This window comes from Musa acuminata, chromosome BXJ1-5, assembly GCF_036884655.1.
Source record: "Musa acuminata AAA Group cultivar baxijiao chromosome BXJ1-5, Cavendish_Baxijiao_AAA, whole genome shotgun sequence".
In the NCBI taxonomy this organism is placed as follows: Eukaryota; Viridiplantae; Streptophyta; class Magnoliopsida; order Zingiberales; family Musaceae; genus Musa; species Musa acuminata.
This window is the reverse complement of record NC_088331.1, coordinates 43127434-43139659: the sequence shown is the minus strand read 5'-3', so window position 1 is coordinate 43139659 and position 12226 is coordinate 43127434. Positions and strand designations below refer to the sequence as shown.

Here is a 12226-nt window from a genome sequence, read left to right as displayed (position 1 = left end):
TCTGGTGTTTTTACTTTGTTCATGAGAGCAACAGATGGAAAAACCAGTGGAGTCAAAGCCTTCAGGTGATGAATAATGTTTTCTACACATGATTTTTGATAGTTACCTCTGTTTCTGCTCATCAGAGATTTGTTCCTCACTGGCTTCTCTATAAATGCTTTCTATGCATATGGGTATCTGCAAGGTTCAGATTTCTATGCTGATGCTGTTGCAGGGTGTGTCTTCCATCCTTCTTCTACTGTTCTGTTGCCGTTCACCTATTTCTGTTTAAGATTCATATAAAAACCCAAGATGATGAAGATTAAACAGTATGTAGTCTCCAAAATCTCTGATGTTTCTTTCTCTTCTCTTTTTTCAATCCTTCAGCTCATTCAGGAATTCAGATCTCTCTCTTGTTCCCTATTGTTTGTGTCAGATCTGTAGAAACTTGAGCTGTTCTGTTCTGAAAAAAGAATTTAATGTCTGATTTGTTTCAATCTTCGTTACTTTTTCCCGGTGTCCTTCATGGTGGTAACACACATATGTTCATGGTTGTTTACTACTGCTCCACTGTGAGGCATGGCACTGAGATCTGCAGCAGAGATTTATGTGTGTGGATCCCATCATGACAATACAATGATCATATTAAGTAGCAAGCTGTTGTCTGCATTACTGCAGTGGGGGCCTCTACCTGCTATGGAGCATGCAGTATAGTTCAAAATTGACATAGCTATGAGTGCATGTTGCAAAAATTTCTCCTGGTGTCCATATAAATCCCATAATTCCATCTTCTGAAACAAGTGCAGAGGCTTCAACAATTTGGACATGCACATCATCCAATTGTCTTCAGTTTAATTGTTTACATTAATCTATGATGCACAGAAAAATGAAGCACGGTTCCTTTCACTTGTTTAGTTAGGTAATCACTTAAAACCCATGCAGATCATCCAGCTATGTATGTATGCCATTAAAGTAATTAGAAGAGTGTGATTCTGTAGTACAATATCCATTTCACAGTATGTAAAATTTACCCTCTTTTGCTCTTGTTTTCTTTAGGACAGAGCTCTACATAAATTATGACTTAGAACTTTGACAATGCCAAGAATATGATTTAGATGGTAATTGCCAGTGCAAAGTTCTTGCTTTTGTTACTATGACTGTTTCAGTTTGCTATTTTTCTTCATATTCAGGTGAGCATGGGGCATTTATGGTTCAATCAGTTCATGGACTCATGTGCAGCTTGTATCATTGTTCTAGGAATCTTGTATAGATGTGACCAAATGCAGTTGAAATTTCAATTCCACTCAAATCTTGTATTAGTATTTTGAGAAATGCTTACAGAAGAGTGATCCTTTTTGTAAAATGAACAAAAACAAATTCTTAATTCATCTAGAAAATTTCTCTCTTGCTATCTTGTGAAGCAGAATTCTGCATAACAACATGGTTTCTAGGAAGGTAATATAATAAGATTATATGCCATAAATCTCATGCTTGCTTGTGTGTTTGTAGACAGCTCTCTCTTTTTCTTCTTTTTTTTTTTTCTTAGAATGTATGCCATGGAATACACAGCTTTCTCTAAATGTAAGATTTCTTTTCTTTTCTTCTTTTTAAATCATATTTGGTAAAGTCTTACTTGGACTCTTTCTGCCATGCATGAAATCTTTTGCCTATCATATTCAAGATTTGATAGATGGCATAGTGTTTCTGTTTCAGAAATGGGATCAAAACTGCATGGCATCTGTGTTCAAGAACTGCTGTAATGTAGTGGCCACAGAATCTACATCAATATATTGCTGAAGGCAGGCCTCTGGTGTTGTCTGAAGCAGCTTTGCTCATTCATGGAGGAATTTCTTGAGCATTACAATAGGGACTATGTAAGGAATACCATGATGAAGCATCAAGAGATCTTCAGACATCAGGTAAGCTATTGTCCAAGCTGCAGCTTCATCTGATCAAATGACTACAAGTGATCAGATTCCTCACAGTAATTTGTTTCAGATAAATGAACTTCATCGGCTATATCGAGTTCAGAAGATGATTATGGCTGAGCTTGGAAGCAGCAAGTTTGAGCTCCAATCCCACAGCAATGCAACTTCAAGAAAGCTGAATTCTGATACAAGCACAGCAGATTGGATCAGTTTATCTACCTCAGAGACTTGCCATGCTTCTTGTGTTAGTGATGCACATCAGTTCACAGATCACATTAATTCTGATTGCAGATACATGCTTCCATCTGGTAACTGGTCAGGTCGGAGTGCAAAGGAACTGATGATCTGCTATGAAGATCCTCGTAGAGTGAGCAAAGGTCTCGATCTTGAACAGCCTGCTGAAGAATTTACTTTCACAGAAGCATGGACCATCCAAGATCAAGCTCTCATGTTTAAGAAACAGCTGAAGGATAACAGCAGCAAGCTTAAATGCCCACATAACTCATGGCTTGATGATGAGAGTGAGATTCAGTTGACATTAGGCATTGCCTGTGGAACAGATAAGAGGCCATCAGATTTTTCTGCATCCAAATTCTGATTCAGGGTGGCTGCTCAAAGCCAGAGATTTCATGCAACATCAGGAATCTGCAGATTGCTTTTGTAGAGAATTACCTGAGTGAAAAACTTTGGTACCATCTTTGCAAAAACTCGAGCTCAAAACGTCTTTGTGATTGGCATTCCAAGAGTTCAGCTGGGTTCAACACTTGCTCTGGTGCAGGCTGCTGATCGAGATGTCAGTTAATTGGAGGAATGAGAGAATTTGACATTGAACCTCACATTATTTATTGATCAGGCTTCAAAAGCAACCTCTTCTCTTCCTTGGTCTTGAGGTTGAATTTTTCTTGGCCAGGACTTGCTGGTCTCAACAAAAATATTAGTACAAATTATTTATATTGTAAAAGAAAATGGATATGAATAACTTCTCATACCACATATTATTCCATCAGGCATGCATACAGGGAGCTAACATTTCAGTTTGACCTGATCCCCCGAGAGAAAACAACTATCTGCATGACAAAATTATAACCTCAATTTTAGTTGCAAACTATAATGACATTGACCTTCGGCAAATAAATAACACAAAAAGTTAGAATTCATCAGAAAAAAGATTTTAGCAATGACCAAACCCTTTTTCTTGCTTAAGTGCTAATTTTAGCAACAAAAGCTTTTTTGTTGCTAAAAGCTCCTCTTTTAGCATAAAAAAGTGTTATTTTGCTCAGATTTCTCTGTGGCTGTCATAATATTTTGCTGTTTTTCCCATATTTACTTGTAGATACCAAATTGGTCCTGCTGCATATCAAGAACACCTCATTGAAAAGCCTATGTCAGCACTATGTGTGCTGAATTCTAGGTTATATTTATGATACTCTTGGTTCTCTGATCATCATTTTAGCTATGTGATGCCTTCAGCTGGACTGGATACAAGCATTTTGGATACACAAGAAACTTTCATAAAGATTTTCTATGTTCTATTTTCTTTATTTTCCAAAATAGATTTACAAACCACCAGATCTTGAAAATGATATTAAACAATACATATGAACCAGAATGCAAGGGCATAGCATGTTTGTGCATATGCCAACAGCAGCAGCAAAAACGAATATTAGCTAAAACTGAGAAATTGCTATAACAAGGGTTGGTATTCAAGTTAATATGCATCAGTACAAAAATGAAGTACATAAAATGAAAGAATTAGGGAACAGACTAACAATTCTATTAAGAAAATGGTACAAGAAGACTGCAGGTATTTAACAGAAGGATACTATAGACCCTGGGCAGCAGAAATGTATCAATTCCAACAAGTGAAACTTAAAACTTTCCTTATACAATCAGGAAACATAATAAATGGTGTCAAAAATAGAAGGAAGGACAGCAGCACATTTTTGTGGACATAAGCTAAAGTTTTTTTAGCCAAATTAAGATGGATGTGCAAATAATTGATGCATAAAAATTAATAATCTAATTGTACAATTCTGCATCATGACACAGTACATACAGTGATGAAGCTCCCAATAGCCTGTCATTTTGGCCCTCGTCCCCTTCATCTTCTTACCTTAGCTTTCCTCCTGTGGTACATAGCACTAGGAAGAGGCTCAATCAGCTTCTGCTTGAATTGTGGTTTGTTCCTAAAACAACTTTATCTCTCTCATAGGCTGTTAATGAGACCTTTGAAGACTCAGCTCCAGCTAATCTTCTTGGTGAAAGAACCTTTTCAAACTTAGGGCTGTCTTGAACATTATCCCTTGACTTCAAGTGCACTCTCCTACTATTGTCCTGGCTTTTTCTAGAAAAATTTTCCTATTGAAAACCTGCAAAAAAAAAAGAGACTTAGCTGCATTATAGCATAATAATATAATATCCAAAATCTTGACAGATGAATCTGCATGTTGACTAAAGAAACTTCCAACAAAACATAAGAATTTGTATACTAGTAGAAAGATGTCTCAGCTAATATCCATGCTTTCTCTTGAAAACACATATTACTATTGAAAGCGAATATCCATTCATTTCTCATATAGTTTCGTTTTCAATTACAATGTGTAGAAGAGGAAGATGGTACAGTTTCATAACAATTCATGCTTTCCTGCTAGATATCACATCTTCAATTTTATATAATATACTTTTTATTTTTGATCCAACTGAAAATTAATATAAACACAACAACTTCCTATAAAGGCATCCTCCTATTTACAAATCCATCCCAACATAATAGTGAGAATATATAAAGCAGCATCTAGTAAAATTACATGCTCAGCGATTCCTTCCCAGATCATTGTATACAGTCAAAAAATTCTTCCATCAACACACGTACCATGAAGGAGCTAATGATAGTTTTTATAAAAGATTCAACAAGAAGCAGGCATCAACCAAAATATGGTGAAAAACACAAATGTTAAAAGAGATGACACTTTGTTTGCAAAGGGTGTAATACAAAAGTCATTGTGTTCAATGGAATGTTTTCAATTCCACAAGACGTTGGTGTATGATTGAAATCCCAGGCTACAAGTGTATTTTCATAGTGCTATCTAGGGCTTAATAGGTTTTGAGTCTAGTGGCGTTCTTATTATGAAAGAGACTTCACTGGTTAAGAATGACTAAAATGTGCTTTATTGGTAAAATAGATGGTAAAAATAGATTTTGTTAAAATGTGCTTTATTGGTTAAATCATGGCAAAGAAGTTTGTGACAATGATGTTCAATTTCATAATGGACCACACAGTAGGCGAGGCTTAAAAACACACTCAGTTCCCGGAGAAATAAGATCCATGAAATAAATTTTGAAAGACCAATTAAGTTCAACAAATCTGACCATCAAAAGATGACATGCTTCTACAGCCGTGTCCACTCTGTTCAAAATGCTTATATGAAGTATTCTCATTCACTAGCTTGATTAGTCACACTCAAAGAAAACCTGCATGCATTTCTTAGAAAACTGAAAAGATCAACTTTGAGATACAAATGTTGCACTTCAAACCTATGATTGTAGAATCTTTATGTCAAAAGAAGATTCCAAAGATGCTGCAGAGTCTCTAATTAATAAAACAAAAGGAAATGGAAAAAAAATTCAACTACCTCAAGAAAGTCTCCTGCATTAGCAACTTCTCAATAGTGAGTTTGGATTCACTTAGTTGAACTATGGCTTTCAATTCCTCGATGCAGTCACCCAGTAACTCTGGTTTCTTTCCTTCCTGATCATATAGGAAGAGAATTCCTTTTCAACATCTTGCAGCTTAATTTAACCAGAGATTCCTGGATTAAAAAGAAATCATCCAAAAACTCTAGCTTCATATGTATCTCAGTTGATAACATAAAAAATAGCATTAGAAGCCTATTACAATATAACACCACTAATAATTTAAAAGCAAACCCATCCATAATATAGTTGAGTGATGAAAATGACAAATCAAAGATTTTGCTAGTTTCATTTCTTACAGAAATCCACACACATAAATCAAGAGAAAATAATGACTTATACAATGTCATGGACACAAAATGTGACAAAGCAAATAAAGCACATAAAAACAAACATAATAACAAATCAACACCAAAACCATGGATCCAAAACAAAAGACAATAAAAGCTACAAAAATCAACTTTGGATGGGATATACATAATCATGAATTTACTTTATTCATTTTATGAAGCGCTTTAGGTGCATCAAAGGCCTCCTCATCACCTGCAAAATTAGACCGAAACATCAACAAATCATAGTTCTGGAGCAGTTGAGACTTCTATAAAAACAAAAGTCTTTCTTTACACCTCAGTATCCCACATTGAGTTAGAGGATAACAGTTGATTCAGATCTTCCATGGCCTCAAAATTTCATAATATAGACACTTGTTTATGTAAGCTATCGGTGAGAGACAGTCACTGAAAAAGTTAAGAATGCCATTCCAATCTTAGTACTGTGTATGTCACAACCAGGCTCGATAATATACGTGACCCATTAACTTAATAGGCTTGAAACAATGATCCAAAATGCTAAAACCTAGGTTAATGATTATCAACCCATTCTATCCCTCCTACATCGATGTAGGACTAAGCCGAGGTGTCATTAATAGGTATATTTATACTTGGTTAATATCGGGAGAAAGAGTTGGTTACCCTACATTCTTCTCTCTTTCCAGATACCCTAATCGAACTTCACGCTATATGAGCTCCAAAGTATCGAGGAACTCAATTGGCACTCTTCCGTAGAAAACTATCCTTACTTTTAAAGCAGCCAACATCAGAACGAAAAGAAACAAACCAGAGCAAGAACCGAGGTCTCCGTCCGAGGAGTAATCAGAGGATGAGGCGGAAGAAAAGGACGCGCTTCCTAGGGCTTCCGATCCGAACGGGAGGAGGAAGAGTAGGACGGAGAGACGGCGGGGAGCGGCACCGGATGCGCAGGATATTACCGCCCGGTCCGCCCACACCGGCCGATCTAAGTAGCGACGCCATGGAGGACGGCGAGGCCGGGACAGAGGGAGCCGAGATCCACTAGTAGAGAGACGGTTAGACTGCAGGTGACTTGCAAGTGCGCACGGCAACGGGTAACCCGTTACCACGAATACCCTCGACGTACCTGACCCCCTGTTTTACCCGAAGAGCTCATTCCAAAATGTGTGGGACCCACATAATAATATACAATAAATAGTAAGGTAGAGAATGATTATTGGCGAAGTTGTCGTAGAACATAAATCGACGAGGAGGGCCCACTTGTGCCCGTGAATGGACGGCCTCGCAGGCCCGCGGCTCTTTTGCCCGTGAAGTCTTCGGTGGTGCCGCCGAAGCAGTTCGAGGAAGGCGGATGCGAAGGCTTCGGGGTTCTCGCCGGGTACTTCAGGGACGATCGCCGACGGTACCTTTTTCAGGTTCTCCTGACCTTCGATGATTTCGATTCAAGCTTGGATGGCTTTGATTGCTTCTCCCAACTGCTGTGCATGTGCTTGCTTCCCTACCGTGTGCCACATCTTGAGATCAAGGGAAATAGTTTGGTTGAGACGGCATTGACCTACCATATCAACATATACCAGCATGCTATCTATTGGTTGTATACATTATACTATACTTCTCATCCCAAGACAATCAAGATCATCTACACAAACTGTGGCTGAGAGTTGCCAGTTGATGATGTTGAGGGAGTACTGCATCTGTTGTCATCGTCGTCAAGGTCATCGAACCCCCAAAACTCTTCTTCTTCCTCCTCCAGCATCTTCCATTGTTCTTGCGTGATCTCGCCGCCCTCTAGTAATTCCACAACCTGTAGACATCAAAATAATTTTAGGAATAATGAACATTACTACTAGTATTTGGCCACATCGATCGATGTATGCATTGTGTTAGCTTGTTCTAGTTCAGTAGTAGCAGTGTCCATAAGAACTATTCTATCATAACACGAGTCATGACGAAGGACTGAGAGATCCTTCTCTCTCTAACATGACAACCTAAATGCTGAACTCTGTGTCAGAAAAGATCAAGTTCATTCTAGTTCTTACAAGTTCATTCAAGTCATTTTTCCTTCCAATTCGGCACTAAACCCTGGTATAAATATGTAGATATGCCAATCTACAGAATAGTGAAGGTTCATTTCTTTCTCCTAGCCTGTTCTATTCATAACTTGGTAATTATGTATGCTTCATGGAAGACCCAAATAAAATACTAAGAATTCTGCAAATGAAAACAATGTATTACTAACTGATCTCACTGCTGACACAAGTGTTTTCTGCAAGTTTGACTTCAACAATGCAGAATTTTAGGCCATAGAAGACAACAGAAAGGTTTGCGGCATCCAAAAGCAGCATAATTTATAGTTTCCTTAATGTTTGCTCAGCATTATAATTCCTGTCAATGCTTAAACTCTTATCGTACTTGTTCATTATCATCTCTACTTCACAAGACACTGACTGCAGAAGGCAATTGGCAGCTGAATTCTAACAGCAAATTACCTCAGTCATGGAAGGGCGCAATGTTGCTGTTGGTCTGGTACAGAGAGAAGCCGCAAAGGTGAGTCTTTTGAGCTGCCCCATGTCATACTCCTCCCCTAATCTTGGATCGACCAGCTTATCTATGATCCCATTATTTAGGTACGATCGAGCCTGGAAAGATGTCAGTGGAAGGATTACTATTGAGTTGCAACATCAGGAAAGGAATCGTGAGGAATGTCTACGTTTATCCAGCAAAGCAAGTTCCTGTGACAACCATCCACAGGCTTCCTCCCTGTTACGATCTCCAGCAGGAAGACACCAAACGCGAAGACGTCGGTCTTCTCGTCCACGATCCCGTGCATGAAGTACTCCGGCGCCAAGCACCTGTCGACGTCACAAGCTCCGTTACCTGCTGCTGCTGGCGGTGTCTTCGGTTCTGAGAGTGATGATGATGGTGTAATGCTCATACCCAAAGGTTCCTTCGATCGGTGCGACGGCGCGGTGAGTCCACTCGGATGGAAGCCACCTCGCAAGGCCGAAATCGGAGATCTGAGATAAAGTCATGGAGATAAGTGGATACCATTTTCACAGGAACTCACAGTGGAGGAGCTACTTCACCTGTGCTTCGAAGCTTTCTGTGAGGAGTATGTTGGAGGCCTTGATGTCCCTGTGGATGATCCTTCTCCGGCACTGCTTGTGCAGGTAGTGAAGCCCCCGGGCGGTGCCCACCGCGATGTTGAAGCGCAGCTTCCAAGCTATCGGCGGGGAATTCGTATCTGCAACACAGAAAAGATCGAGTTTTGAGTGGGCTTCGCTGCAATTGATTGGGTGTCGATGGTTCTACCGTGGAGATTGGAGGAGACGGAGCCGCGAGGGTAGAATTCGAAGACCAAATGGAGGCCGCCGTCGACGCAGCAGCCGAGGAGAGCGGAGACGTTGGGATGCCGAACGTGGCCGACAGCTCCGAGCTCCGTCAAGAAGTCCTTCTCCCTCTGCTCGTCCGAGGAAGCTCTGGTCAGCCTCTTCACCGCGATCGCTCCGCCGTCCTCCGTCACTCCCCTGTACACCTCCGCGTAGCCGCCCCTGCCCACTAAATTGTCTGCACCGATCCAGAATCCACCAAGACCAGATTTTGAGGACCAAATCCCAAAGAAACTGAGCTCGAATCCCAGAAAAAACAGACCTTTGTGGAAGCCATCAGTTGCTTCGACGATTTCTTCGTAAGAGAAGCATCTCCAGCTCGGTCTCAGATGTGAAATCTCCATCTCGTTGATCTGTTTAACAGAGAAGGCTTTATCCTCGGTGTTATCATCTTCTCCGCTGCTGTTCCTCCTCTTTCCGATAGCAACAAAGAGGAAGCGCTTGAGGTTTCTACTTTTTGCGTACAACTGTCTCATTCTTTCTCCTCGGTTACCCTGTCAGGCCAAAGAAGAGAGAGCCTCACACACCACCTATTGGCTTGTAAGCATAGGTGGAATACAGAGAAGGAAAAGGAGGAGAGGAGAAGACCAAAATGATCCAAATCAAATGGGCAATGAAGGTGGGATGGTTGGAAGGAGATACAGAGGCTTTAATGAGGAGATGCGTCGCTTTTCTAAGGTATACAAAACAGAATTTTCCTTTTTTTTTTTCTTTTTAACAATGATTTTTGTTTTATTGTTTTACAGGGATTTAAAGATCATGCTATCAATGACTTGAAATCTTTATCTACTAGGCTAATTGACATGTTATACCACTCTAACACCAAGGTATGTTCTAGGTATGAAATTTATCGGATGAGGTTTAGATTTGTTAAAAATTGATAATTAGGTCTATTATATAATCACAAGATCAATGTTTTAGATGAAAATATATATAATGAGAGTTCAAACCTTCCACTTAAGACAAGTGAATTAGATAATCATCACTAGGATAATGTTTTACATTAAAAAAATTAAATAATGTTTCAAGGTTTGAAAATACAAAAGTGAATTTTGCATGTCTAATTTTTTTTAATTTATTATTTCTTTCACACATATTTCAAATAATATTTCTTGCACCTTTAGTCTCTTTCATGGACCCAACTCAGCCTCTCACTTCACAACATCTTTACCACCTGACAAACCAAATCACTCAGAAACAGAGGAGGCATCTTATTATGATGCTTTGTATTTGGTATTTGAAGAGACATTACTCTAAACAAATGATGGATTACTATGGGTATGAATTAAGTAACTTCATCTACCAGTCTTTCTTTCTTTAAGAGAAGTGTTAATAGTAGTCTTTGATGGTTAATCTTGTATGCAATTTGATTGTCTGCAAGTTTCTCTTAGCTCATACAAGTAGCAACTGAGCCATATGTAGAGCAGAGCCCTACTAGCAGTAGGATACTTAGCATATCATATCATCCTAACAAGGAGACAACTTAGCTCTTGTCTTGGCCCATGAAGGAGAACTCATCCTGTTTAATTAGCACAATAAACAATGCCAGCATAAAAATCTCATTAGATTTAACAATTTTACATTGTGTACATGTTGAACAATTTTACGGAAATATAGGATGGGCTTCAACAAAACATATAGAAGGGATGACGGAGGAGAAGATATAAGACACTGATAACTAAGATTTTTTATTCATATTAATCACTTACAATCTCTTAATATCTCAAACCTAATGTCTATCAACCTCTCTTATTTATACATTAATATCTTTATTTATCTTTTTCTCTCTTGAATAATCAATTCATTACATTACCCCCTGTTTATATAGGAGTGAAGCCAAGAGTTTAATTGCAATTAAAACTAAGACTTTTAATCATATATCATATTTTTATCTAATCGTAAAGTTTAATTTAATATTTCAAGAGTATAAGTACTCACTGAATCACACACTCTTTTATTTGGTCAGATATATTTTATTTATTTGATCATATATATATGAGATCTACGTGTTCCTAAAAACAAATGTGAGAAACACTGCTGCCCTGTGAACAGAACAGCTACAAAGAAAGGACAGTTTGATCAATGGAGTTTTTTGTTCAAGAAATGATCCATTTTAGTTGTCTTCAAGACTTGGATTGCTTGAATCATTTTATGATACTATGAGTAATACTGATTGGGGGGGCCATGTTGAGATAAAACTTTGTTGTCTCTACACAAATTAGCTTCATTCTTTACACCTAAAACACCTCCATCATTATGAATCACTATGTTGACAAACAGATGATACTTTTAAGACCTTTTCAAGAGAATACAAAAATGTCACAGTTGCTGATTGTGAGTCAGAGAAGTGGTAGAAATGTCAGTGTCATGTCTACAACTATCATGAGATATGATTGGAGGAAACAAGACAATTCTATGAAGTGTGGCATTGATCAATACTCAGAAATATTTAGAAAAGGATAGTTGAAGAATGTTTAAACTAATTGTCTTTGATTTGATTGCAGCTACATGTGTCGTTTTTTGTGCAGATACAAAGTCTTGGTCTTGGGAGTTATGATGTCTTCAATCAATCTATATTAAATTTTTGATTCAATGAATCCTCTTCTTACCAATTGTATTCTGCTAACTCAATAAATGGATCAATTTTATGTGCTACTCATTCAATCATTTATATATATTATATGCATGTATGTATGTATGTATATATGTATGTATATTTATATATACATATACATGTATGTATGTATATACATACATGTATACATGTATACATGTATATGTATATATAAATGTATATGTATATGTATATATATATATGTATATATATAGGTATATACATATATACACACACATATATATATATATATATATACACACACCAGAAAACTCAAGTTAACCACTTCTAATCGTAGTTAATTTTAACAAATTT

The 12226-nt window shown here is 38.0% G+C and overlaps 2 protein-coding genes and 1 long non-coding RNA gene across 5 annotated transcripts; 2 read left to right on the top strand and 1 right to left on the bottom strand.

Annotated features, from left to right (window-relative positions):
* The first annotated feature begins 1763 nt into the window (after nt 1-1763).
* LOC135674412 (uncharacterized) lies at nt 1764-2910 on the top strand. The gene is made up of 2 exons (XM_065184229.1): nt 1764-1898; nt 1978-2910. The coding sequence occupies exons 1-2, from the start codon at nt 1818-1820 to the stop codon at nt 2503-2505; spliced, it is 609 nt and encodes a 202-aa protein (XP_065040301.1). The 5' UTR covers nt 1764-1817; the 3' UTR covers nt 2506-2910.
* A 2953-nt stretch (nt 2911-5863) lies between these two features.
* LOC135674408 (probable receptor-like serine/threonine-protein kinase At5g57670) lies at nt 5864-9773 on the bottom strand. Of its 3 annotated transcripts, none has more exons than XR_010513610.1 (8): nt 9560-9773; nt 9221-9475; nt 8995-9152; nt 8846-8925; nt 8619-8760; nt 8398-8547; nt 6717-7712; nt 5864-6143 (listed from the first exon to the last, which is right to left on the bottom strand). XR_010513610.1 is itself a non-coding variant. In XM_065184223.1 (8 exons), the coding sequence occupies exons 1-7, from the start codon at nt 9771-9773 to the stop codon at nt 7548-7550; spliced, it is 1164 nt and encodes a 387-aa protein (XP_065040295.1). In that variant the 3' UTR covers nt 7093-7422; nt 7509-7547. The 3 variants fall into 3 exon arrangements, 2 of the variants coding, with proteins under 2 accessions (XP_065040296.1, XP_065040295.1); XM_065184223.1 differs by lacking the exon at nt 5864-6143 and having other exon boundaries at nt 7093-7422; nt 7509-7712; XM_065184224.1 differs by having other exon boundaries at nt 5864-7712.
* LOC135674413 (uncharacterized) lies at nt 7193-11873 on the top strand. Its single transcript, XR_010513614.1, has 4 exons — nt 7193-7323; nt 8376-8455; nt 8536-9975; nt 10044-11873. It is a non-coding gene; the product is annotated as an uncharacterized LOC135674413 (long non-coding RNA).
* The last annotated feature ends 353 nt before the right edge of the window (nt 11874-12226 follow it).